Genomic DNA, 27,819 nt, shown 5'->3' with positions numbered 1-27,819 from the left:
TGTGTGTGTATGTGTGTGTGTGTGTGTGTGTGGTGGGGGGTTACCTCTGTAACCCACACCATACCCCACACCTTCTGTCTGCGGTCACAGTCAAGGTTGCTAGAGAGTGCAGAGGCTGGAGTGGGCACAGGAAGTTACATCACAAACGACAGAGAGGTTGCCCTCTTCTGGACTGGACCAGGAACTCTGGGTGTGAATGTGCTGCATGTGCGTATATATGAGTGGATGAGCAGAGGGTCAGCTCCTCTCCACCCTTTAAAAAGCAGGCACACACACACACACACACACACACACACACACGCTGACAGTTTACGTAACTTGGAGTCGCAGCAAGGACAGGAGATCTTGGAGAACTCAGCCCTCTGATCCTGGCAGGACAACCAGCTGAGGAGTCTAGGGGAGGTGACACAGACTCACACACTCTTCATCACTCCTGAGTGGCTGGTAGGATCAATACGAGGTAATGTTAATGCTGATTTAGTCTCCTGTTGTTTGAGATGTGGTTAAGATGTTTTCTGCTGCATTTTTTTTTAAATTGAAGAACAGGTGTTACTGGATTAGAATTAAATACATATTAGAACTACTCTGCTGTTTTTACCACTGAACAACTCATAGGTGTTTCGCAGAATAAAATCATCCCTCCGTTTACATGTGTTCCAGGATTCCCACTTGTCCAACATGATTTCAGGGCTCATCTGATGGAATTCATTTCTGGCTTTTTTTCTTTTGTAAGATGACACAACTATAGGAATACTTGATTATCTTCATGTTATCAACTGGATAACAGTTCATCTATAGTCGCTTACATTAACAGATATGAGCCAAACAAACACACATACGTAAGAGTGACATTGTCAAGTTATACTCAGAAGTTTAATTCACAGTGTCTGCCAGATTAAGTTATTTTTCCTACTTTACAAAAGTTTCAGGCAACACTCACTGAAGTCACAGGATAACCACACTGATGTCTACATGGCTGCTGTGTGCTGGAAAAATTATGGTCAGCAAGGCTATATTTTCTGTTATTATGTCTGTTGTTTAAAAATACTTAAAGGTTATATTTAGCAGCCATAGTCATTTATAAAATAATATGAAAATGCAGAGACATTGTTAAATATTATATATTTGTACAAGCAGAAAGCACACCAGGACAGATATACACATTGTACAGGTCCCAAGTACAGTTTGACAGCAATATTGCAACCCAAATCATCTGCTGAATATTTTCCACCACTTATAATTTGGCATCCAGATCCAGCTTGGACCCTCCATCCTACCGTATTTTTGTTTAACTGTGAAAGGAAGTATTATCTGTGCTCATTTTCAACCTTACCACCAAAATAACTGTTGTTGATTTGGCAAAACTTTTGTTACTTTAAATTTAAGAATATCATTATAACAAATATCAGTGCAAGGAGAAATAACAATAGCAGACACATCTATCTCTTATTAGCTTACTGTAATTTTTCCAGCATAATTTGCTCATTTTTCTTTTATAGGACCTGTACTGCAGCTTTCTGCACAGATGAATCATGGGAAACATAGTCCAGTGCTGTCACACACTGTTGAACTATTTCAAATGTAAGGATGCACAGGTGCAGAGCATACCAGAAACATCCCCTCTGCTCTCCAGTGAAGGAAGTGAATGTGATTCTCTGAGCCTGAGAGACGACTTGGAGGACAGTCTGTTGACTGTCTCCACCGCCGTGACAAACCCAACCCTGGAACCAGAAAATTTCCTCTTCCCTGACATCATTTTGAGCAGCAACCTGGAAGGAGATGTGACTCTGGTGGAGCCGATGGTGTGCCTGCTGGTGTCCGAGGACGAAGACAGAGTGAGGGTGGATGAGCTTGGAGACCGAGCGCAAGAGAGAAGGAACAGTTGGAGAAACAGAGAATATTCTGAGGTTGAGACTCAAACGGAAGCGGACACACAAATCGATATGGGGGTGCAGACTCAGATAGAGTTGCAACCTCCAGCAGTAATATTAGTCCCCCATAACGAAACTGTGGAGTCAGAGGGATGTGCGCTAAGAAGAAATGAACCCACAAAAGAAGTCTTTGTAGATGTTATGGGGGAGCACAAGATACTGAAAGAAGCTATTTTGGAAACACAAATGTCACAAGAGAGACACTCCATAATGGACTGTAAAACCTGGTCTGACACCAAAGATGTAGTTGAGTCAGAAGTGTCAGAAACAGTGGAAAAACTGACAGGCTTCAAAGGTACAGCCCAGGAAAGCAGCCATGGAGAACTAGACAAGAGTCACCTCGGTGAAGAAACGTCCACCACTTCAACAAAGTATTTATTTCAAATGGAGCAAAACGCAGCATTAATGTGTGAGATAAACACTGATCATCAGAAGGCCTCTGAGATGCAACCCCATACAGACTGTACCCTGACAGAGAACCACACTTTGCAAACAAACATTAAAGACAAAGAGGACAAACTGGAAACAGAGCAAACCCTGGTGATGCTGACTGAACACGATGCAGACAAAAACGATAAGACTGAAAAAATGGGAAATGTTGAGTGTGGTGTGAAACCGACAGAAGAGAGGATTCTGGATGATGAAAAAATGGAACAGACTGGAAATGTCTTCCTCACAAAAATAAACAAACATCTGTCTGACGAACAAACCAACCAGGCGGCAAATCAGTCAAGTTTAAATGCAGATGATATTCAATGCCAGAAAATCTTGAAGCCACTAAAGAGAGAAGTGGATGACAAGATTGGTGCACACCAGATTTGGGACTTGGAGACTGCTCTGTTACCGTTAGATGAGGAGGAGGAGAATGCCAAGATGAAGGACACAGCTTTGTTTCCATTTGACAGGCTGTTTTGGGCATCACTAAATGTCAAAGGTGCAAAATTCCATCTGACTGATATTCATACTTGCATCATCACACATGATCATCACACATGATTAAATAGAAAACACTGATATTTAACTATTCCCTCCACAAAACTAATATAATAGTTCATTAATTTTAAAAAAAAACAGCTGTTTTGTTCTGACTTCGATTCTTGTTATCAACAGCACCTCCAAGTCAAATAGACAAAAGACCAGAGGATGATCCCACAGAGCAGCCTGCTGTTGATCAGATTAAACAACTTAACATTCAAGAAATAGCTGAACTCCAAGACACTGATTTTATTGTCAGAATTCAGCCTCCTGGAACAGAGAGTTTTGATCTCCAGGTTCGGCTGCACAGTTTTTTTCTCACCATTCTTTGTCTTCACATCTATGTGAAGTCAACGCCCCGTCTCTCCCCTACAGGTATCGGGCCAGCTGATGGTGTCAGAGCTGCACCAGGTGCTGATGGAACACCAGATCACCTGCCACCGCACATGTTTCTCCCTCCAGCTGGGAGGCACCGCATTCAACAGCCACACGAGACTCAGCTCCATTCAGGGCATCCAGGATGGAGCGCTGATCAAGGTGGTGGAGGGTAACTGACTCATCATGGCTTCTTTTCTCAGTTGGAGTTCTCAATTGGAGCTATAATGACCTGTATTGGATTGCACAGCGAGAAATCACATAGCAAATGTGATCTTGATAACTAATGTATCCTTTATATTAAATTGGTTCATGTGAGTTATCACCTGATGCAGTTTTGTCTTTTATTTTCCATCCATACACTTCTCCATTCATCTTTTGTGAAAGGTAACATTGCTATAATTTGCAGTTCATTATGCACTTGAGTAAGATGGAGCTGGACTCGTTATAAGCATCTTATGTGATCTCGTACCAGAGTCGTACTCATTGCTCGATGCTCGACGTCACCTCAGACATGTGCGTCATCTTCTGAGGAGCGTCCACCCTGCAGATGCGTACAACGGAGTGAATCGCAGCTCACTATCATATCTCACCTTTTACACCAAAGGAGAGAACGGTAACATTATCCCCTAATCAAATTGGATTCTATCAAAAATAATTATTAATCTCTCGAGGTTTTCACTTCCATGTTAATCTCTCCAGGTGGGGAGACTGTGGGCAACAGGAAAGCTTCTAAATTACAGTCGACTGACGTCAGACCTCCAGACTACATCCTTCCAGGTTGCAAGGACCGACCACTGACTCCACTGCAGCCCCTCAGAGATGACAGGATGGTGAGAGAGCAGCTTTTGCATAAGTAGCTATGGTAACATAAGGTCAAACATGTATTCATTTATGGTATGGAACAACGGAAATTCTACGAATGTACCCTTATAGCCATTACAGTGCATGCGGGTTCTGACCTTGAGCAGCTGGAACCCTCCTCCCGGAAACAGGAAGATGCACGGGGACTTAATGTACCTCAGTGTCCTGACTATGGAAGACAAAGAATTCAACATTACATCTTCTACACACGGTTTCTACCTCAACCAGTGAGTGTTATTCCGGTGTACCATCCGCATGTTTGCCAAGCTGTTCTTCCTAGCTGTGCTGGTAGCCAGTCAGTCAGTTTAACCCTTGCCCAAAATAAAATATGTCACCCACTGTAGGATCGGAAAGTATGACATAAGATGAATCGGAATCCTGAGGTTTTTCCTCACACATCACAAGTAGGTCAACATTTTTGTCCCCAACATTCGTTTAATAAATTAATATAATATTTTGAAAAATAGAGAGTGTAGAGAGTAGGGTAGAGTAGGACTTTATTCTTCCCTACAGGAGGTTCCATCAGGGAATTTAATTTCTCCGTCACATTACACACGGCACAGTGAGTACAAAGAAAGAAAAGAAAAGACACACAGAAAGTAATGCCAAATATTGTATTTTACAGTGTTAAAAAATGGATGTATAGCCCTAAACCTTTATTTCAAACTTCTCCGTATATTTATGGTTCCTGTGGAAATTGGAACAAACGTTTAGGTGGTAATCAGTTTGGTCCTGATTTGCATATTATTTTCCGGACTACTTCAGGTCCACCGCCTTCAACTTCAACCCAATGCCTGTTGTACCCAAAATCCTTTGCCACTCTCTGGTCGAGCTGCTGGGTCAAGTCAGCCCTGCCTTCAGGAAAAACTTTGGTGCGCTGCAGAAGATGAGGTGATCTAGCAGACTTTTATTAAGTCAGACATCTTATTCTCAGAATAAATTACATCTAAAACTGTTCATATGGCTCCATACTGTACAGGGAAAGAATCTGAATACACCAATGCCAACAAAATTGAAAGAGAAATGACCTTTTGTCATTTTATTGTGAATCAGAGTCCAGCAACACCCTTATGAGCAAATAGCAACCCCTATCCAAGTGTTCACCTGGGCCGCCCGTCAGGGAAATCAAACCATCGACTGTGTCACAGTGGAGGAGCTGCAGCCCACTCGTATGGGCCAGGAGGAGCACACAGCCGGGAAGGTTGCAACATCAGAGTTTCACGTAACACAGGATGCTAAGTGATAGTGATGATAATAATGCTGATCTTGACATTCACATCCACAGAGTCGGGATTGGAATGAAGAGTTGCAGGCATGCAGGGAACTCAGCAGGAATACCGCTCAAGAACGTTTGCATAGAGAGAGGAACATTTTCAAGGTGATCCCACAGATTTATCAACGTCTTTTCAATCTTTTCCCTGATTACTGTAAGACAACAAGATCTAGGTGTAGAAAACCTCCCTTTTCTGTTTCTGGACCACATTTTAACCAATAACTTCCTTTCCATTCAGACCAACAGTGACTTTGTTGAAGCTGCAACACGAGGGGCTGTGGCTGTCATTGATGGTAATATCATGCCATTGAACCCCGGGGAGGCAGCTCACATGCAGATGTTCATTTGCAACAACCTCTTCTTCAGCCTGGGGTTCGACATATGTGAGCACTACCGCCCCCTAGGGGGAAACACTGCTGCTCACGCTGCTGCGGTGTGTGACCTGAGGGGAGCCCAGGTAGAGATCAGCGAGATGAGATCAGCATGCTTTTATTAACTGTGTCTTCTCTAACATGGACATGACATTACATTTAACAGGCAACAGAACAGACATTCTGGAGTCCATAGTTTGGGGTAAAACACGAAGATCATGTCAAGGTTTCATGATAAAGATATTTAGCTGCATAGTGTAAGTTATGAAATGATTGCATACGTTAAAACAGTTAAGAAAATGAGTTGCTCTGCTGCAGGCGTACTCGACCATCGACACAGAGGGTCTTCACACTCTTGGAACAGCTGTGGTCGACTATCGGAGCATCCGGGTCATTGCTCAGACCATCATTCCTGGGATACTGGAGAAAAACCAGGAGCAGAGTGTAGTCTATGGGTCTAATGACTATGGAAATACTGTTTTCACACACCCAAGGTAGCACACTAGAACACTCTGAGTTCTTTCTAATGTGTAATCAAGGACACTTTCATTTTCACAAGACTTTTCCAGGTTTCTCAAGCTTCTGGATAAAACAACAAAGTCATTAAGAATCCAACGTCACCAGGTACTCGACCACAACAACAGCCCAGTGGAACTTTGCACTGGCATTGAGACTAAAGGCATTGTGGGTAATGATGGAAGACCCTACATCTTGGACCTCCTCCGGACCTTCCCACCTGATCTTAACTTCCAGTTTCATGAGAGAGAGGAGTGTAGTGTGGAGGTACCAGAAGAGTGTAAGAGCTTTGGATACCCACAGCAGCACTGTCACAGTCTGGCCAGCCTCAGACCCGAGCTTGTAGAAGCCTTTACCCATCATAGGTGAGGAAGAGGAGATGTGGAATCCCTCTGGATACAAATCAGAAGAATTGATAGAGCTTTGGAAATGAAGAACCGTATACTATTCTTGTTATCTTGCTTTCCTGATTCAGATTTAAACTTTATACCAACATGGTGTCCCAGGGGCTCATCCAACTGGAAGAACAGAATAAATCCAATGAAGAGTCAATCGGTAAGATGAGAACAAGGGATGCTGAAACAGTTGGTGTCATGGGTCAATGAGATCATCTTAATATAGTGAGATAAGAATATTTGAACGATACAGCTGGAGAATTTAATCTGTTGCACATAGATATTTGGCAGAGGAATGCAAAGAGAAAAAAGCAAAGGCAGGATGTTTGGTGATAAGACATGTGATCATACATGTAGTTCTACTTTCATATCAAAGTGTATGTATGATTCACCAGCTTTCAATCACAAAACACAATCTCCATCAGCAGATGGAGTTTGATTTGGTTGTCATGCGTAAGAAATGTTCAAGCATTCCGTTTTTCTCTGCACTTCAGTGACTTCTCATGTTTAACTAAAATTAAAAGGTTGGACGTTCAGTCCCAGTGGGGGATGAAACTCAGTCTGTTAACTATGTATTCCTATAAAGTTAGGCTCTTTAATTTATATTATTTGTGTTTTATTGAAATTACTTGACTGAACATCTATTTTATGTTACTTTGTGCTTTACCACAAACTGATGTTTGCAAATCAAGATTTAACGATTTCTTAAAATTGAATAGGTTGTTAGAAATTATTCTACCCAACAGTATAGAAATTGTAATTCCACCTTAATTTGCTGCCTAACTAATAATTAATGGCCTTAAAGTGACAAACTAAATGAATTTGCTTGTATTTTTTCAGCTCTGAATACTTTTATATTTCACTTGCACAGGATTTGAAAAGAGAGACGTGATCATGAACCCATGTAAACCTGTCGGATCAGTGAACGACTCCTGCTTTGATATCCACTTCAATCCTAACGTTTGCTGTCCAGGTATTGAACACATTTATGTGCAAAAAACAGTCATGCATTTGAAGTGAGTTTTAAAAACTGGGCTTAGTTTGAACTGTGAATCTTTGATTCAGGTGTTCGTTTCCCTTCTGAGTGTGCTGCTGAGGTTCAGAGGCAGAAACTGCTGCTGTGGGAAATGGCTGCTTTTCTACTTTCCAGTCAGGTTCCAGCAGTGGTGAGTCTTCTGTACTGTAGATCAATAATGTTCTGATCTATCATGTGTGTATGAAATTTAAGATGATATCTATAATTATACTGCTGCGTGTGTGTGTGTGTGTGTGTGTGTGTGTGTGTGTGTGTGTGTGTGTGTGTGTGTGTGTGTGTGTGTGTGTGTGTGTGTGTGTGTGTGTGTGTGGTAGCTGAAGAACTGTCTCGATCACGCTGCTGCTCCAATGGATGGAGGTACCCTGACCTCGGTGCTGCATCAGTGGGGTGTGAACATACGATATCTGGGCAGCCTGCTAGAGGTGCTGGACAGGATGGAGGAGAGAGGGAGACTCAGCTACATACAGGTCATTACTGTACCTGCAGCTTTCCTACCTCTTGCTGTGAAGTTTTCTTTTACAACGATAATATTCCCTCTTAAATCACATTCTTGTCGGGATACTAACATTTTGTGGATCAAATGTTCCTTTCATAGAGAATTTGTGTCAGTGAGGTCATCACGAGAAGTGCCAAACACATCTTCAGGATCTATCTACAGGTGAATTCTAAAGTAATGATAATTAAAATACATTAAAATAATATTTTGCTTTCCATCATGAATTTTCTGATGTAAGTTTTTGACTCTCTGTTCCAGGAGGTGGAGCCTGCAGCGTACTCCACCGCTATCAGTCACTTCCTAAACTGCCTCCTGGGCTCCTCCTCATGCTGCCCTGACTCCTACTCAGATGAGCTACTCTCTCGTCGAAGGAGTCGACGCCGACGGAGCCATGGGAGTAGACTTGCCTTGTTTGCAGATAGTGTGTGGGCTAAACTGACCCCCAGTGACCTGTGGGCCAGGATCAGGACCGAAGCTCAGGATTATTACCACTACACAATATACAGGTGTGCGTGGTGTACTGTATATGTGTGTGTGTGTGTGTGTGTGTGTGTGCGTTCGTGTGTGCGTGTGCATGTGTGCACGTTAGGATACGCATCAAGACTTTACTACATCGTCATCCTCTCTGTGTTCAGTGACAGTATAGATGAAGAAATAGAAAAACACAGCCTTCAGAGAATCTCCCTATTGAGAGAGTTCAACATGAAAACGGGCGTCCAGGTCAGACATCAGCATGATTCTTTTTTACCAATTCCAATATTATTTGAATGAAGTTGATTGATAGTTGCCCCCCTCAGTAACGCTTTGAATGGCTGAGTCCACTACAAAAACATTTTCCACCATTTTTATCTCAGATTTTTTTGTCTCAGGGACTCTGTTTTGGCCAAAGCACTAACTTAGACACCGTTACACCAACACATTATCAGTAGTTATCATCTGCAACACAACTTTTTTAATACTTTATGAGCTTTTTTTATTTACAGAGGAAATAAAAAAAAATCTGAACCACTGTGTTTTAACACTTAGCTACAAGTGATAATCAAGCATTGAATTTTAGAAGGTAAGACAGGGCTCACCATTCACTTGGAATCTACATCCACACCACTAGATGTCGTTGAATGCCACACACTTGAGCTTTAAAAACTGAACATATTTATAGCTTGAGGCTTCCAAAGTGCTAAATTATCTTGTGAGGTTTGAAAATACAGCTGCTCCCAACTGCAGTTCTCTGTACTCAGGTGCAACTGAGAGATTACCTGTTTGAGTCTCGACACAAGTCAGTGTTTGGTGAGGAAGACGTTGTCAACATGTTTCCTGTGGTCAAACATCTCAGACCTGCAGAGACAGATGCTACACAGCTTGTGCTACACGCACAGCTGGCAGTCCAGCAGGGTGAGACCATTCTGTCACTCAGTGCCGACATACAAACAGTTAGAGTCACTGTTCTGGTATTTAACACAACATAGAAAGTACCTCACATTTAATTAACAAAGATTCCAGCAGGTACCATTGATCAACATCTTGCCACAGCAGAGACACTTTGATCACATTTTGAAACCTGATAAATGAAATCATTCATCAACATCATGCATGTGACGATCACTTGATAAATTTTGTACATTCGCATCCGCGAATGCAGCAGCAGCATTTATGTTTGTTTCAGGGCTCCTCAAAGATGGCTATGAGTTGTTTAGCCAGGCCCTGACTCTGTTCAGCAGCATATATGGGGTCCTGCATGAGGATGTTGGTGTCTGCCTGCGTCTCCTGGGAAGGCTCAGCTACATCATGGAAGAATATGCAGACGTAAATATGCCTTACAGTACATTGATATCATGATTACTTCTACGTAGCCAGATTCCAGATTCTTGAATCATCACCAGCATCTTAACTTTGATTTCATGTATCACTCGTTTTACCTGGATTATGCAATGGACAAAAAAATACGACACATGTGAAGTTACTTCTCATTTATTTTATGGTGTCTCACAGGCGGTCAGCCGCCAGGAGAAAACCACTATGATTAGTGAGAGAGTACAAGGTATAGATCATCCACAGACCATCCAGGATTATGTGAGTTCCTTTTCCTTCTGATCAGTCTACAGAGAGTTGAACAATTAGTTACCTTTGTTAATGTTAAATTTCACATAAATAAATATCTCTCCTATATGTGATTAAGACTCACCTAGCCCTCTACTGCTTTGCTGGAGGCCAACCAGCAACCTCCCTACAGCTGCTTTATCGAGCCCGGTACCTCACCCTGCTGGTGACCGGAGAAGATCACCCACATGTCGCTCTGCTGGATGTAAGCAAGGACTCATCTGCAAAATTCTGCTTTATGTCTTTAGTTTGTATTCTAAAAAAAATACATAAATGCTCTTAAAATGCTCTATGCATTAAAGGTTTATATACATTACTAAGACAGTATTTTGCAAAATGTGAGAAATTGGTGAGTTAAGAAATTCAGAATACTGCAGTCTTTTCAATCAAATAGTCCTCTTCATCCTTTTAATCCATTCCTCCACACTTTAGGTATACTCTACTTCAATTAACTGGAAATGTACATAATCAATGACAATTGCTTCAGGTTCACAACTTGAGTACGGCCACATTTAAAAATGAAACAAATTATTTTGGGGGCAACTTCTAAACTGTTGAACATTCTGGATCAGAAGTTAAAAGCATGTATGTAATAAAACTTACACATTGTCACCAGGCAATGCTTCTAGTCTTAGTTACTTTTCATAAAAATCATCTGTTAAGGCCTGTGTCATGCTCTACTCCCTTAGAGCATGCTGGGTCTGGTGCTTCATGTACTGATACAAGACGAGCTTTCCCTGAAATTCCTTCAGAATGCTTCAGTGTTAACCTCAAAATACCACGGTGCCACATCCCTGAAGCATGCACACAGGTACGGCAGCTTGTTCTTTTCTGTTCACACATTCTCAGAAGAAAGCGAAAGGGAAAATCAACAATCTGAGCAAAAAACAGAAATGTTTTGGATTACACATTTTATATCTTTATTTATTTCCTTCAGAATAAAGTGTCCTTCACATCTGTGCCTTTATCTTCTCTTTTGTACAGCCATCATCTGCTGGCGACTGTTTACGAAAGTAAAGGAGAGTTTCAGTTAGCTCTGCAACACGAGAAAGATGCATGTGCCATCTATAAGAAGCAGGTGTGCTTTAAAGATTGTAAAATGTTTTTGATAGAGGTTGAACACTTTGTTTGACACATTTCATTGTTTCACATATGAAGGCTGGTGAGGAACATAAAAGTACGAAGGAAAGTTCAGAGTATCTGAAGAGCCTCACTCAACAGGCTGAGAGCCTCAGGAAAGCCATCGACCATACCCACAATAACACACCTAGTGCCTGTATTTTCCCTCAGAGGGTTAGTACATTTTTGTTATTCCATGAATAAAGCCTTCCAAGCATTCTGGTTGTGTGATGCTTTATCTTACCTGTCCTCCACAGCTGTCCACACCAAGCCTTCCCACAGTCCTTCACCAGCTCAACCTGACATGTGGCGTAAACCTCATTCCTCAGGGGATCATCAAAACAATTCAAGCTAAGAAAAGTCAAAAATAACTGCTGATATAGTGGTTGTAACATTATTCTAATATATGTGTACATTAAAGTAACATTTCATCTCATGTACTGTATGCATTATAAGTTCTCATTAGTGCAAAATAAATTTCAGAATCACGGTCTGAGTCACGGAGAATGTTTCTACTGTAGGAGCTGGAAAAGGATTTGAGAGCTGCACAGAGTGTGGATATGCTTTATGTCAGAAATGTGAAAATGACAAGGGAAAATGACAAGGGAAAGTAACATCTGTTAAAAGTAAAGGTGTTAATTAGTATTTTGCCCTATTTTTGGATGACAACTACAGTATATCCAAGCAGCAAACTTGTGCAGCAAACCCTTTAGGAAGAGGAATTTGTTCTGTTCTGCTCTGGTCTGTGTAGGACTGTATGTTGAAGAAGGCTGCTCAATGCATACATAATGCCTACCAGCAGCCATACTATAGAACTTGCAGAAAAATATGGCATCGATCAATGAGATCTGCAAGCTTCTAAATCTGAAACTATTTAGCTGGAAAACACTATTAATCATTCATGCTACATTAAGATATGTACTGATGTTTATATATATAAAAATCAGTACACACACGCACACACACATATACATATACACACACACGCATATATATGTATACGGTATATATACAGTATATATACAGTATATATATATATATAATATATATGGGAATGATGTTTTTGTTTTTGATGATGTTTTTAAAATGATGTTATTAAAGTCGGCAATCCCCATTGTGTCATCTGGCTTTTATACTTCTCAGAACGTTTGTACTCCAAATATACACCTTTAGTACATTTATGTAGACATAGCACACAGCATATACATGAATGTAAAATTTCCTTTTGTATGTCTTCTTTTGGACTGATTCAATCAATTAATTTAAATCCACAACATTGTAAATATCCAGGACGCTGCTGGGAAACAGTAAGCATGAGTGACTTCTGACGTCATTCTACGAGAACAGATCAGATCAACGAGTCACATCAATGAGTCACTGTGGTAGAAATGGGTGCATTAGATTTTGACCGGATGCTGCTGTAAATGATATTGGTGGAGTCCCTGAACCAGCTCCTGACTACTGTAATCGGAGTGTGACGTAGTTAATTTAATTTAGCTACAAATAATTAATATTTCAACGTAAGTTCATGGCTTTTACCCGCTACTTCTAAAATGTACTTATACACAGATGTAAAGTTTTTATATGCTCTGATATCCTGTGTATTTTACTTCTATGTGAAACGATGCACAGCGCGCGCTCCCGCTACCTCAACGTGCGCGCGGCCGATATCCAATTGCGACCGTTACCCGGGGCCGGGCAAGTGCGGCGGTACCAGAGAGGAGGAAAAATGACTGATCGTGCCGGTTGATATGAAAAGTCATACTACCACGTCCGAACTAGGCTTACCCACTGCGTGATTAGACGAGACAAGGGGACATGAGAGTGACATTTTATCTGAGGGTAAGTTAGTCATTTTGGCATGTGTATGTGTTTTTGTTCTGGCACTTCGAAGGACTTATTTTTGACGACGAATTACCTGCAGTGTCTGCGTTTTCCCGTTCCGATCTCAAAATGGCGGAGAGGCCCAATGCTAAGCTAAGAGGTAAAGTTGGAATTTACTAGAGCATCGGCTGAACGTTAAAATTATCAAACTGCAACCATCTGTCATCTAAGTAGAACGTGGTTTGCTGCTGAAACGAAGGTAATGCTCTTCTTGGACAACGCGTGATATACATGAAGACACTTGTGATCCTGGCTGAAGCAGCTAGCTAGCATTAGCTGCTTCTATATATGGACGTTCTGAGGGGATGAGCTAACGTGGTACGTTAACCGGCTAAGCTATCTTAGATGCTGTCAGCTTGTTGTCGTATTTCCCAAAACAGTTCTACAAAATATTTCGGTGTTTCTGGGAACTGCTATAATCTATGTCTTATTGAAATTGTTAACATTATTGTCGAGACCTTAAAATGAATTAAAATAAGATAATGTGTTGTATTGAGGACTAACAGCTAATAGCAATTATCATCAAACTTGTTTAATATGATTTCATTACCATCGCGCAAGTCATACGTTTCTAGTGTAACCTTGCCAGTACTTTATTTTGATCGAGTAACATTGGTGTTAAGCTACGTCTCTGGCGCAGACCAACGCCCTTTGTGTGTCTTCGTAGTGTGACTGTGTGGTATAAATCCAGCCTGGTGAAACTGACAGCTTCAATTGACGTCTACGTTATCGTATGCTAAGCTAGCGTTAGCTTGGAAGGGCGTTGCTGAGCCATTGCTGCAACTTTGCCCTTGTGGGCATCGAATCTTGGAAAGGCGTCACCCGACGTCAATTTTGAATACAAACCAGTTTCTTCTAAAAACAGTGCATCCGTAAGCGAGTCTCTGTTCTTCACATGCACGCTTATCAGATCCAAAACAGTAATGTTATTCCCCTCGAGATTTGAGGAATCACAGCAAGGGTTGAGTATAGAGAGGAAAGATTCAATACGGATCGCTAGTATTGAAAATTATAACCTAGATTGAACGTGAAATGTGCTATTTTTTTGGTTTCTACAATCCAAATGAATGCAAATGTGCATTTGTGTAGAATTGCTCATGAATATGTATTTGAGCATTTTTAAAAAAAGCTCATATATGTGAAGGGTTTGTTTACTACAAATTGGTATTATGAGAATTAACCATTAGTATTACAATGCTTTTAAGTGAGTGAATATTGTTGGATTGGTAACACCTTTTCATGTCTTGATGTGTTGTCACTGTTTTGTCACTTCCTGTGCATGTCTTGACTCATGCGCACTTGTTTTAGATAATGGTTGACAAACAGTGGGTTTAGTTTGTGTCATTCCAGGCTTGTTTGGCCTGAAGGTTAACACTTTTGGGAGTCATTTTGCAGCAGCTGGACACAGACAGAGCAAGATAACTGATTTAATTTGTGACTTGAATTAATGCTTGTGGCTGTTGTTTTCCCCCTATTGTACTGTGTTAGATTTTCATTCGCTGAGTATTCTCAGTCATATTTATTTTTATTACCTAAATAACGTTGTAATCGCAGTAAATGCAGCACACTGTTGGGTCCAGGTTCACTTGTTGCCCCTTGTCGCTGGGCTCAAAACAAAAATGGCCCCACATTGCATTTGGTTATTTTCCAATCAAATAATGCCTATCAAAGAAGCATTGTCGTCTTTTAAGGGTGCATTTAAAATCTAACACCAAATGGAAATTATGCTTGTCTCATATGTCTTTATAATGTGTATATAATTATCATGGCAACAAAACTCTTTTTGCTTTTTGCTTCAGGTTAAAGTTAAATTAGGTGAGCTTACTAGTGATTCCCTGTTGTGCCAAGTCAATTTTTAACAGCTCACTTTCACTATGACAGCTCAATGACAAACATCCATGCAGATAATTTTTTCTTAGATGCAAGGCAACTATTCATTTAACCTATACCATCATGAGAAAATGTTTTTCTTCTACTTCTCCCACACTCCCTTAACTGCTTTTATTCTTCTTTTCTACATAAGGAAGCTCACCCCCTAGCCTGACATCATAGGAGTAATCCATAGGAGACCATGGATCGTGAGATAATCAATTAGCCATTACATGAAGATAACACGTTTCAAAGCCTAGAAATTATTAATGATAATTACAAGGAACCCTTGAACGGAGGATGGAAGAAAGTTGATAACCATAGTATTGTATGTCATTAGTATTAGTACCTCATACTAAACACTATCTGCTCTCCCATTGAGTTGACCAGGAAACATGCAGTTAAAAATGCCGTTATAATACAATAAGCTTAACTTCCTTACAGGCATCACATGGCAGTGATAATGAACTTTGTGTCATAACTCTAGTGAATGTATTTGATAGACTAGTTGAAAAAAGGCTCAAAATATGGTGTCTGTTATATTACTTTAATAAAAAGAGTGTTATTTTCTCAATCACTACCCAAATACCCTATGTAAATTGATGGTCTCATTGTTCAAATCTTTAATACACCATCATGATTGGACAGTTTTGGGAGAAATTCTACGCTGTAATTTTTTTTAGATGTTTTTCTTTTTCCAGAATTGTTGTTCCTTACTCATTTGGAGAAGACAAGACCGATGTATGTGCTTATTGTTTAACTCACCGTAGCTTTCTGTTCAAAACACATTTTAGTGTTTTTAGAGGAATAGATGAGATGTAATTGTAACATAATTGCTGTCACATTACAATACAGTATCCTGACGGTCACAGCATTTTTAGAGTCTTTTCACCTTTTTTACATTTCAGTGTGACAACATCTTGTCATCGTAAGTTATTTCAGGGGTTGGATTGTGAGGGACTGCTTCCACCACATTGTCTTTTTATTTAGTGGCAGGAAAATTATATTTCCTTGTTATGTTTACATTCTCAGTGACCCATTATTCATACATATATGAATAATATTCTGTCACTTATTGCTCATCATTTTGTGGCCCATCTCAAATGCAGCAGTATTTAAACTGTAGGTGTCTTTTTTTGGATCTGTGCTCGGGATAATAGTTTCTTTGTCCTGATCCAGATCCCACTCAGTTTAATATTGGGTATCTGCGTATACAGAGCCTTATCCACTTGATAGATCTATTGGAATGCCACTAATATTAGTTTGTCATAGGTATATTTCGATAGGCTTTAAAATTAAATATTGCTATCACTTCAATTGAATTCTTTTGTCTACAATTGGAAGCAGAATTGTTTCATGCTTATTAGGTTTATTACCTTAATGTTTTATTTATCGTATGTTTGCAATAACTAAATCAGACAAGAACAGTTTAAGTAGCTCAGCACAACAGATTCTTTTGTATGACTTCTTGCAGATTTTATGCCTATTCAGACACCAGTGTCTGGGTAATATTCCTGAGGAATCTTTTTTCATAGACAATGACCTCCGGACCTCAAATATTTTGTCTATGCACTGTAACCACCTTCTTCAAATTCCACCAGGCACCTTCTATGAGATTCAGGTTCTGTGGCTAACCTGAGAATGTTGTAGGACTTCTTCTAAAACAAGACATTAACTCTATGCTGTGGTTAATTTTCCTTTTTCATACTACAATTCTGCACAATAGGTGCATTAAACACATATTGCACGTGAAGTACTGCACACTGCAGGAAAATGTTATTTTAAAAATCAATATTTCCTTGATGGAATGTCATATCTGGGGTCCAGCTTTTTAACATGTTCTTTGAAGTTAGCTTTCTCCACCATTTCGATTAGCATCATATCTTTTCCCAAACAAAAGGTGACTGCTTCGGTGATTTCTTTCCGGAGTTTGCGTCTGTTGTCATACGGAGTACAACTCGTCAAAGAGGTGACGTCATTTTAACCAGTGTGCTTTGTTTTGGACTGTGACTAGCATTGGCTGCTGAGCTCGTCTCTCAAGCTTTTACACATGCTTTGTATTAAATACTGTGCTAGGTGCTTCTGTCTGAGGTTGTGAATACAATTCATTGTATTTCTCCCTTATGTTAATACAGTAAAATCTTCTTGTACTGCTTTCATATTACCATGTTTTGTTATGTATCTGTTCTTTTGGGGATTAACTCTCTTCTTTCAGACATGTTTGCTCTCCACCACCGCTGTTTTTAAGTCTCGTGTTGTCATCGTAATTGTATGTGGTGCGCTGTGTAAGCGTCAGTGAAATGTACGAAATTCAGAATACCTTTTTTTTTTTTTTTTATATTATGAATAATTTTATCGGTATTGTCATGGACAATACAATATCGCCCACACTTAATGGCAATATGTTTTCTTGTAGGATTTTTGATAACTAAATACATCTTAATAGTTTTGAGCTGATTTTTCTTGTGCTTTTAGGAAAGCAGTGGTATGTGTCTTGGAGTTTAGGACATTGAGTTTAGGGACGAGGGTTGCAAAAGAGACTACTATTTTAAAAATAAAAATAGCTGAGTTTAGGGCATTGAGTTTAGGGATGAGGGTTGCAAAAGAGACTACTATTTTAAAAATAAAAATAGCTTGGTGGTAATTGACCACTAATCAGTTACTCCTCATACATGCACATACACAGAAGGAGAGCTAATTTTTCAGCATGCAGTAAACAATTATGCAGCTCATGTGCTATTATCATGTGGTTTATAAAGTCTGTCTGAAAACCATTACCTCCAACAGGCTGATTGGAAGATTATTATTTGGTAGAATCTTTGAGGTGATTGCCATAGTTTGTTCTGTGTGCCTAACATCACAGTCTTTCAGTGACTTGTCAATGCCTTGTTTTGTCAAACATGTCATTTACTGTTGATGACCCTCCTTCTGCTGGGTGCCTCACTCTCAAATGATCCTGCATTAGCTGTGGTAAACTTGCGTAAGATAATTGTACCTTTACTTTATTTTCTTTGCTGTTATTAAACGTGTTCACCACTAGACTATAATTGCAATAGTGTAATTGTCAATGATCATGTGTTCGTCCGTTTGTTCTTCCGCTCGTATGTCCACCAAATGTCTTCGCAACCGTTGCAGATAGAAAGATGAAACCAAAAGCACATTACTCGGGCGGCAAAGGAGATGAAAATTAGACGATGGCCTTGACCTTGAGAAACCTAGATGAGCTGGCGCCTCATCAGGAGTGTACATCACCCGTAACCAACTGGGATAAGCTCCAGTAGCATGACCTGCAAGGCAGATAAGTGCCTGTAGACAAGATCTGATCATCTTCCCAAGATTAAAGTGCCATGATCAAAAGATACCAAGTTTAAAATGCATACATCGCCTAACTTATACTCGAATACTGGAGTGTGATCACAACTGTTCCCTGCACCATGCTACCTGTGCAAAGTCTGTAGATGCTGTCTGTACAAGTGATGTAATGTTCAAGTATCATAGGCAGCAGGTAACAGATCACAACCTTTTCATTGGATTTTTTTTTATTCAGGTCCATTGATGTTGACCAAGACCAAATGCTCTGCAAAGAGCAAAAAAACTAACATGACATTATTCAGTAATACGAATTGTTGAATTTGCAGCACACTGAGGAGCAGCCGTCTTCATTAAGGATGAATTGAAATAGTTGATGTAAATCAGTGACGTCAACGCACCTATGCAGCTGTAAAATAATTCATTATCAACTCCATCATTCTTTACTGCAGCAGTAAAGAAGACAGATGCTGATGACATATTTGAGTGGCTTGTTGAGTTGCTTCACATTCCAGCCCAAAAGCATTAGTAATTTATTGAGTGGCTGTTAAAATTTTGAACCGTGTGTGATTGTTTTGCACTCTGGAGCTCACAAAGTGCAGTGTCCATACGTGATCAAATGCTTTATGTATGATGACACAGCAAACCTTATGGCTGTCCTGATTATCTGTGCAAATTCAAAACCATCATCACGAGTGAACTTAGTGCTCATATGGTCTCACAGGATAAAAAAAAACCTCTTTCACTTCATTCCCTTTCAAATTAACCTGATAAACCAGACTTTGAACCTGCCTTCATGATTTAGGCTTCATATTTGCTTTACTTGTTTATTTTGCATCTGCTTTTGACTGCATGTTCTTTTGAATCACGCCATAACTACATTTGCAGATGAACCTGATAAATGCTGGACTTTGTTGTGTAAAAGCAGAAGTTTCCTGTTTGGTCAAGCGGCTATTTTTAAATCTCTATGCTGCTAAGCTACTGTAGAATCACTGATGTCCCTTCACCTCAGACCAGTCGTTATGTTTACAGGTAGAAAAAGTAGTTCTGTTGAGGGCACTTCAAGCTAGTCCCTGGCTAAGGAAACAAAATTCACAGTTGCTCATCTGTAAAGTAGAAATGCAGAAACAAAATTTCAGTAAACAGGAAAGTATACAAGTAAAGTATACAATGTACAAAGACTGATGCTGGGAGATGCTCACAGAGACAACAAACAAAAACAGAAGCGATGACGAATATTGGAACTGCCACAAAATACACTGATATGGTGGCATGCGTTTGTTTGTATCTCTGATTGTTTGAATGTATGTTGAGGTCTACCTGCATTTTTATTTTCCTGAAGTGCTGTTTTGCATTTAGAAGCGGCAACTAAAATCGATTGGTTGCACAAGTGAGCACAATTCACCAGATTGTGTATAGACAAGGTTGGCTGTGAATGTTCCATCTCCCTTTTTGTTTTAGCCATCATTCAGTCTCTTCTTTACATTGCATTGTCAGCTACATGGAGGACTTGTGGTCACTATCATTCAGAAACAAATGCATGCACACTCACGCATACGTGTGCACACACATTCTAGGATGTCTGGTCTAGTTGCTAAGAAGCTTTCGGGTTGTTGTGGCCTCAGGTGCCAGTGTTGTTGGAGCTCAGGAAAGTAATGTCTCATTAGCTTCCCGGTCCCTTAGTGACGTGTGATTTGTCAGCAAAGGCTGTTGATCTGTGCTCTTTTATTGGGATGGTCACATCATCTCACCCAAAAAAAAAAATCCCTACAAATTATTGGCGACACAATTGTTGCAAAGTCATGAAGCATTTGTAAAATTGGCTGCCGCATTTTTAAAAACAATTGTTTGCTCAAGTAACCCTCAGAGATTCAGATCAAATGTGTGAAATACTCGGTATGTTTTTGAAACGTTTGTGATATATTGTATATTAATGTTTGTCATAGCAATGGAGGATCAGAAGATAAGAAATGAATAAGATAACAAATGGCTCCTAAAAGGTGTTTTTCCTATTTTTCTTTCTTCATCAGGTGATGGACAAATGATCTGATCAGTGAACTTTGGGCCAGTGAACACTTGGGATTCCTTCTTCTGACACTTGATTGGCAACAGTTCCTCTGGTTTTGTAGGCAAACTTTTCGCCGCCTGTGAATTTTTAAAGGAAAATCATCAGAGGGAATAAAACTCATCCCCTCCACACGTTCCAACCAGAGTCCCCCAGCACTTCACCCTTATCTCCCCAGGAGGGAGAAAACAGCAACCACCATGGTGCTGTCACAGAGACAACGAGATGAACTGTGAGTTCCTTTATATAAATATGTTTGTATATATGTTGTAAATATGTTTGAGTTTAAGGTAAATCTGGCTGCACTGATGGCCTCGTGTTCAGAGTCCACAGCAGAATCAGGGTTCAGTCAGGGTTACAGGTTTCAGGCAACCAAAGCCCTGAAGCTGCAGCCTACATTTAGCACTGTTATTCGTGAAATATTCAGCCTTCTGATAAATAGCTGTTCCACTTCATGTATTCTGGGTATCTTTGCTTTAGTCAACTGAAGTTTTTTACAGGCTGTGGCACTTCATGATATTAATAATAAATGAATGTCCTTTGGTTGTAAGGTAATAAATTCTGAATAATTTTTTGCCATTGGCATATGAAATTGCACATACATGAGTACTTTAGGTTTGGATGAGATATTTACTAGCATCTATGGGAAGCTAGTCTGTACTTAGTGACAATTTAACAGCTGAAAATTTTTACAATTATTTTCACTCCACCATTTATCAGAAATCGGGCTATAGCAGACTATCTCCGCTCCAATGGATATGAGGAGGCCTATTCCACCTTCAAGAAAGAGGCAGAGTTAGACATGGTAAGGAAAGAAAAAAAAATCTAAGCAAATGACAAAAACTTACTGTACGCTCACTTATTTCAAGATGTCTTTTCTCCTTTCATAGAATGAAGAGGTAGATAAAAAGTATGCAGGACTTTTGGAAAAGAAATGGACCTCAGTCATCAGATTACAGAAGAAGGTAAGGTCCACGCTATTAGTTTGGCATTTCAAATTTGGCTAAGATGTTTGTATATTTGATGTGTAAAGTAGAGTAACACTGTGGGTATGGAGTGCTACTGGCATATATGAACAGTATAACATTAATGAATTGTTTCTACAGTTGTCTGGTTTTAATTTGGGGGGTAGGAATATTCTCTTGTTCTTCTCAGGGAAATGTTAGAATCTTAGTGTTAGAATATAATAGTCAAGAGCATGAATGAATGTATTTAGAGACATTGTCTGGATCACAGAATATTCTGACTCCTCTGCTTCTTGACTTGCTGCTCTGACCCAGGTAATGGAGTTGGAGTCAAAGTTGAATGAAGCAAAAGAGGAGATGACACACGGAGGGTCTGTGGGTCAGAAGAGGGACCCCAAAGAGTGGATCCCCCGCCCTCCAGAGAGATACTCCTTAATCGGGCACCGCGCTCCTGTCACGCGTGTCATCTTCCATCCTGTCTTCTCTGTCATGGTCACAGCTTCAGAGGATGCTACCATCAAGGTGAGTGCTTTTTAAAAGGGGTGTATGCATACACATGTTTACACTTGATGAAAAAATGGGGTAGAAACGCTGCGTTTTATTGTTTGTGTTAGATGGGATTATACTCATTTTAGCTTATCTGAGCTAAATGAAATTGTCCCTGGCCCTATTGCTATGACAGTACTCTGACAGAAACTGTATATGTGTGTGAGTGTTTATAGGCTGTATGTATTTTGTTTTTGTTTCTTTTTCGGAATTGTGTGTTACTACAATTTACTAAGGTGCTTTAAAGTTGATGATAACCAGCGGAGCAGCAAGAAAACCAATTTCTTCATAAATAGTAGACAGACAGCCCAAATGATGTTTGTAATTGTCCAGACTTTTTGCATCTGTGTTCAAATATTGTAATATCTGTTCTACTGCAAGTGTCACTTTCAAACTGTGTCTCCAGAAGGAACATTAAAGCACAGTGACGCTTGCAGGCAACAATTCATACGCAAAATCAGTGATCGCTGTAACTGACGACAATGCAGTCTGACCCTTTGGATCAAAGCTGGACTGCAGATCTGAGTCTCTTCTCTCTTTTTATCCCCAGCGCCGCCTTCTTTCATCCTCCGCCTCTCCCTGTTTTGCCTCCCTCCTCTTTTTCTCCACCACAAACAAAGCCAGGAGGCAGATATAACAATCGATATCCGTTCATTCATCATTTTGTGCCCAAAGCATAACTTCAAATTTCTGCTGTTGTTTAGTGTGAGGGATTTTGGATAGCGGTGTTTAATTTTCGAATGTTGCTCAGGAAATCTCAGTATCTCCCATTGAATTGACAGTTACCTTTTGATGTTTTGGAACGTTCATGAATATTATGTTTTCCTTTTCTTTTTTTATTCTGAAAATAACTTTCTCTGACGCTCAACAGGACGACTTGAATAACTATCTGTCTTTAGTGAAGGGCACTTTTGTTCCTGATCCTGAGCCTATCACTCTTGTTTTTTGTTGTTTGTCGATGTTCATCACCATGGGGATGGTGATGCTTGTGTTGTCAGAGGCAGCACTCCCAGAGCATGGTACCTTGGGAATAATCCAAATTAGATTATTTTGCAACCTGTGCATTTCCTGGTAATTCTGTTTATCAGACAGTTCAGTCGTAGCACCTTGATTGTTGTGATGAGAATTTCCTGAATAATTTTAATTTAATATAACATTTTGAAAACATAGTCTAGGCTGGGCTCCCACTATAGACGGGTCTAATTTCACCCTGAGTCTTCCCTGCAAAGCAATTGTTCCTCTGTATCAGAGTCAATGAGATCGTGTAGTGTGTGCAGCCTTGTTTTTTTTTTTTAGTGTTGCAGCCTATACATGTTTAAGAAAATGTGCAGTAAATGGGTTTAAGATGATGATGAAACCGAATTTCATAAACTTAGGTTTCCAAACTCACTCTTTCTGCACCTCATCCAACCCGGAAACAAAAATCAGTCTGAAAATGAGTTCTTATTGATTTTCCCTTTCTCAACATCATTTATATCAATAAAGGAATGTTTCCTGTCTGGTCACTAGACTTCCATCTAACAAAGGCTGCTTCAATCACATTTAATTTTATGACCTTACCAGAGAGGGTGTATGGGTTACCCTGGTCTGTACAAACACATAATGAGGTGTGATGACTCCTCAAAAAATGCCAAACAGTTCAGTAAATTTTGCACATGCTTTGTGGGAACCCTATGGGTGCCCAGCTCATGACTGGTCTCTTCATTTTGCTTGTTTATATACATTTAGATGTGTTTGACCCTCTCAGTTGTGCTCACATTCACTTTTGGTAGCAGGTAGACTTCATCCACATAGCACAATCTGAGTCGGGGGCAGTTCGGTCGGGGGCAGTTCTGACGTTGAACACACGTTTTCCAGCTAGACAGCTTTGTTTGATAACTGGGGCAGAGTCAGAGTGAAGTGACCCCCGCTGACTGTCGCTCTCCATGTGTGATTGTAGGTGTGGGACTATGAGGCGGGCGACTTTGAGCGAACCTTGAAGGGCCACACAGATTCTGTTCAGGACATCTCCTTTGACCAGACAGGAAAGCTGCTGGCTTCATGTTCAGCTGACATGAGCATCAAACTGTGGGACTTCCAAGGGTTTGAGTGCATCCGAACAATGCATGGTACAAAGTAACCCAGAAGCACCAGTGATTGTATCGGATTTGATGTACAATTTAATAAACATTAACAATTCATATCTGCTTGATTTAACCTTAGCACTAAATCCTGTACCTCTTAACTGTGTTGTCCAGGCCATGATCACAACGTGTCATCTATAGCCATCCTGCCAAATGGTGACCACATAGTGTCTGCCTCCAGGGATAAGACCATTAAGATGTGGGAGGTGGCTACTGGGTAAGTGAGTGGAGCCTGGTGTCAGCTGACAGAAACTCATGTTGAGCATGTAGTTTATCCCTTGTTGACATTATTCCTGATCTTTTAAATATTTTAATGTTACTCTCTCCAGGTACTGCGTGAAGACATTTACCGGCCACAGGGAGTGGGTGAGGATGGTGCGTCCCAACCAGGACGGCTCATTGATCGCCAGCTGCTCCAACGACCAGACGGTGCGTGTGTGGGTGGTCGCCTCCAAAGAGTGCAAGGCCGAGTTGCGGGAGCATGAACATGTGGTGGAGTGTATCTCCTGGGCCCCCGACAGTGCCCACCCGACCATCCTGGAGGCCACAGGCTCAGAGGTATGTGTAGGTTGCTGCCGGATCTGAATTATACTTGCACTGGGTATGTTTATTTTAGCTGCAAAATTTCTCACAGTTGTTTATAGCCAAGACAACTTGATGGACAAAGATATCAGTATGCATTTATTAACTCCAACTTTAAAACCGAAGAGAAAATCTTTCAGCGATTTTTCTGAGGAGACTGTCGCTTGCTTGATGATGGAATATTTCACAATAGATTATATACCATGAGTGGCTCTGAGGCATGATGACATATGACAAAATGCTCACAACAACCACGCTAACGTGCCGTTGGTTAGTATGTATTTTTGTCACGTTCAGCATCGTGGTTCAGTGCCGCTGAGACTGAAAAAGATTGCTGTTTGTTGTTTGTTCCTTCTCTGACGCCAACGCAATGAGATGGTGTTATAATGCCTTGGGCTGGTCCAGTTCAAATAATTCACCGGGAAGAGAATGTCTTTAGGGGGACTGTCTGAAAGAGGGTACTGTTTGTCACATCTTCACAGAGCAAAAAGAGTGGAAAACCTGGACCCTTTCTTCTCTCTGGATCCAGGGATAAAACGATTAAGATGTGGGATGTCAGCATCGGCACCTGCCTTATGACTCTGGTGAGAATGACTTTCGTTGTTGCTACATGTGAATAAGGGGAGTGGTGGGTTAACACTTAGCTCTTCTCAGGTCGGACATGACAACTGGGTGCGAGGGATATCAGTTCATCCTGGAGGACGATTCATAGTGAGCTGTGCTGATGACAAAACCCTTAGGATCTGGGACTACAAGAACAAACGCTGCATGAAGACCTTGTGTGCCCACGAACACTTTGTTACCTCTCTGGGTAAGATGTCTGTGAATCGACGTACAGTAGTACCTTGTCATACGAGTGACTCGACAATTTTTGAAGTTACAGTCTACAGCTAGTTGGGGGATGGATTCCACATCAGCTGATTTCGCATCTCGTTCTTTCCTACATGTTTTCTGTGGAGTAAAGACATAAAGCTCATGTATTCTCGTGATTATTGCGTTTCTTTTCATACTTTACCATTGTTTACGTAACTTAAAGAGGAAGAGTGGGCACATCTACTGGGTGAGATTTTATTTTATTTTTTCCCATAATTTAGGGTGTTTTGGGCTTTTTTACAAGGCTGGAATGGATTAAAATTATTTCAGTTATTTCAAATGGCAAACATTCGTTTGAGTTTGGCTCAGTCATGGAATGAATTAAACTTGTATCTCAAGGTACTACTGAATTTCCTGCTTCTCCGATATCTTCTCATGTAGCTGCACCCAACTTTCCAAACTAGTTCCAAGCTGAAATGTCACTTTATACTAAATAATCAGTTGTATTTTAAATCCGGCATACCTGAAATGATTTTTACTTTTTTTTTTTTTCTTTCAGATTTCCACAAGACTGCTCCCTACGTGGTGACAGGCAGCGTTGATCAAACAGTTAAAGTCTGGGAGTGCCGCTGAAGCTGCCCCCACCTCTTTCCCTGTCCTGCTCCCAACTCCAAACGCTTCCCTAAAGCCTCCCCTCCCCTCTCTCTCTGCACTTCAGCCCCCCCCCCCCCCCTCTATCCCGACACCCGGTCCTAATCCCTCACCTCTCGCACTCCAAACCGTAGCTGACTATGGCACTCTACCTTTCTCGCACCCCCTCCCCGCAAACCCTCACTCTATCCACCTCCCCTACATCAGTCCAGCCCTGTTAAGTGACTATTGTCCTTTTATGTAAATTATTCTGGATGTAGGGTACGCTTAATAAATGTCACGCAATTTCTGACACATAAACACATTCAAGAAAAACTTAAGAAGTATTCCTTGCATGGTGAATCAAACAAAAAGTTGTATACTGTTAAATTTGCATACTGTTTTCAATATCTCCTGTCGTATCAAAGGTTAAATATCCTTATGTGCTGGTGCAAGTGGATTTTGGCTGACTGATTGACTGCACCCCTCGTTCAGGGTGTGTGGGTTTAGTTTGTTTCTTTTTTTTTTGTTTAGGTTTTTTTTTTGTTTTTTTTTCTTTTAATTCTATTCCATGCTTCCATTGTTGTGGCCTGTCGCTGCGTGCATGGTGATAGAGAATGTACAAGGAAAGGTAAGCATAAAGACGGCTAAAGAGCGAGGAATTTCCAGGAGAAGATAACAGACTAAAGAAAATACAAAGCAGGTTGTGGCTCCCGAATCAAATCACATGAGGTTCTGTGAGTGAGTGCACATGTACATGTGAGTAAACATTGTGTGATTGTGTGTTTGTATATTATGACAGGAGAAAATCTGCTGTCCGTCCTCTGGTAGAGGAGAGAGGAGGCAAAGCTTCTCACCCAACGTGTTCATTCATTCATCTCTTTTAACAAAAGTCGCTTTCTAGTAGACACTCACAGGACCTTAATGATCCCTACGCTGCTGAGAGCACAGGCACACGTCCCACAGCAAAAGTGTGTTTTACAGAGAAAAAAAAAGTCTGCTCACCTTTTCAATGAGGTTTGTGTGTGTGTGTGTGCGTGTGTGTGTGTGTGTATGTCGGCCCAGAGAACTGCCCGGTGCTCTCTCTCGCTCGCTAGCTCTGCCTTCTTGAACCCACTGAGGGCTCCCTCACGGGATTTTCAGTCTGCTTTCTGTGGTCTCACTGCTTTACACACCCATACACTCACAAATGCACATACATGCACAGTGAAGGTTGTGTATCAATATATCTGGATGTCATTGTTTGCGACATAATAAAATTCTGTAAATACGATTTATCTATTTGTGTAATTTTTTATTTTTAGGAAAAGTGATGAAAACTCCTGTGCGTTTAAGAGCCTCTTGAATCGTCACATGAAAATATAGTTTTGGATTTGGGAATCTACCTGATCTGAGATGCATGAGCAGAGCAGTTCATAATTTGATAAATACAGTTGACCTGTCGCTGCATTACTATGTAGATGTCACGCTCTGTCATTTAATAATGACTCAGACAGCTATAACTTCATGAAAAAATGTTTTTTTAGAAATTGGTCCTGACAACTGAATATCTGAGCAAAGCTTTTAGAATGAAATGGGTCACCAG

General features: G+C 40.5%; 2 protein-coding genes across 3 annotated transcripts; both read left to right on the top strand.

Moving 5' to 3' along the window:
- The first annotated feature begins 208 nt into the window (after window positions 1-208).
- On the top strand, window positions 209-12,420 carry LOC137606263 (clustered mitochondria protein homolog). 2 transcript variants are annotated; one of them, XM_068331441.1, is made up of 28 exons: window positions 209-460; window positions 1,500-2,865; window positions 3,042-3,202; window positions 3,282-3,453; window positions 3,757-3,897; window positions 3,984-4,114; window positions 4,218-4,372; window positions 4,911-5,036; window positions 5,199-5,346; window positions 5,431-5,523; window positions 5,657-5,875; window positions 6,108-6,283; window positions 6,359-6,670; window positions 6,781-6,860; window positions 7,572-7,673; window positions 7,766-7,866; window positions 8,051-8,203; window positions 8,332-8,394; window positions 8,491-8,738; window positions 8,868-8,952; window positions 9,471-9,624; window positions 9,896-10,035; window positions 10,222-10,302; window positions 10,409-10,534; window positions 11,019-11,140; window positions 11,314-11,407; window positions 11,488-11,622; window positions 11,706-12,420. In XM_068331441.1, the coding sequence occupies exons 2-28, from the start codon at window positions 1,533-1,535 to the stop codon at window positions 11,817-11,819; spliced, it is 4,965 nt and encodes a 1,654-aa protein (XP_068187542.1). In that variant the 5' UTR covers window positions 209-460; window positions 1,500-1,532; the 3' UTR covers window positions 11,820-12,420. The 2 variants fall into 2 exon arrangements, with proteins under 2 accessions (XP_068187542.1, XP_068187541.1); XM_068331440.1 differs by lacking the exons at window positions 9,896-10,035; window positions 10,222-10,302; window positions 10,409-10,534; ... (2 more) ...; window positions 11,488-11,622; window positions 11,706-12,420 and having other exon boundaries at window positions 209-444; window positions 9,471-9,873.
- A 709-nt stretch (window positions 12,421-13,129) lies between these two features.
- On the top strand, window positions 13,130-27,507 carry LOC137606653 (lissencephaly-1 homolog B). The gene is made up of 11 exons (XM_068332020.1): window positions 13,130-13,290; window positions 20,541-20,807; window positions 21,296-21,380; window positions 21,466-21,540; window positions 21,856-22,062; window positions 24,026-24,194; window positions 24,324-24,426; window positions 24,539-24,767; window positions 25,274-25,375; window positions 25,446-25,602; window positions 26,164-27,507. Exons 2-11 carry the CDS (start codon window positions 20,776-20,778, stop codon window positions 26,235-26,237), a joined length of 1,233 nt encoding a protein of 410 aa, XP_068188121.1. The 5' UTR covers window positions 13,130-13,290; window positions 20,541-20,775; the 3' UTR covers window positions 26,238-27,507.
- Window positions 27,508-27,819: the final 312 nt, after the last annotated feature.

The sequence above is a fragment of the Antennarius striatus genome, chromosome 13, assembly GCF_040054535.1.
Source record: "Antennarius striatus isolate MH-2024 chromosome 13, ASM4005453v1, whole genome shotgun sequence".
Lineage (NCBI taxonomy): Eukaryota > Metazoa > Chordata > Actinopteri > Lophiiformes > Antennariidae > Antennarius > Antennarius striatus.
This window is presented reverse-complemented; position numbering and strand designations above follow the sequence as displayed.

Excerpts from the sequence above, each read along its gene's own strand:
- LOC137606263 (XM_068331441.1), top strand. The coding sequence starts at position 1,533 with ATGGGAAACATAGTCCAGTGCTGTCACACACTGTTGAACTATTTCAAA. Across the intron at positions 7,867-8,050 it reads CCAGTCAGGTTCCAGCAGTG|CTGAAGAACTGTCTCGATCA; the intron begins GTGAGTCTTCTG and ends TGTGTGTGGTAG. Across the intron at positions 11,141-11,313 it reads TCCCTGAAGCATGCACACAG|CCATCATCTGCTGGCGACTG; the intron begins GTACGGCAGCTT and ends TCTTTTGTACAG.
- LOC137606653 (XM_068332020.1), top strand. The coding sequence starts at position 20,776 with ATGGTGCTGTCACAGAGACAACGAGATGAACT. Across the intron at positions 20,808-21,295 it reads CAGAGACAACGAGATGAACT|AAATCGGGCTATAGCAGACT; the intron begins GTGAGTTCCTTT and ends ACCATTTATCAG. Across the intron at positions 21,381-21,465 it reads AAGAGGCAGAGTTAGACATG|AATGAAGAGGTAGATAAAAA; the intron begins GTAAGGAAAGAA and ends CTCCTTTCATAG.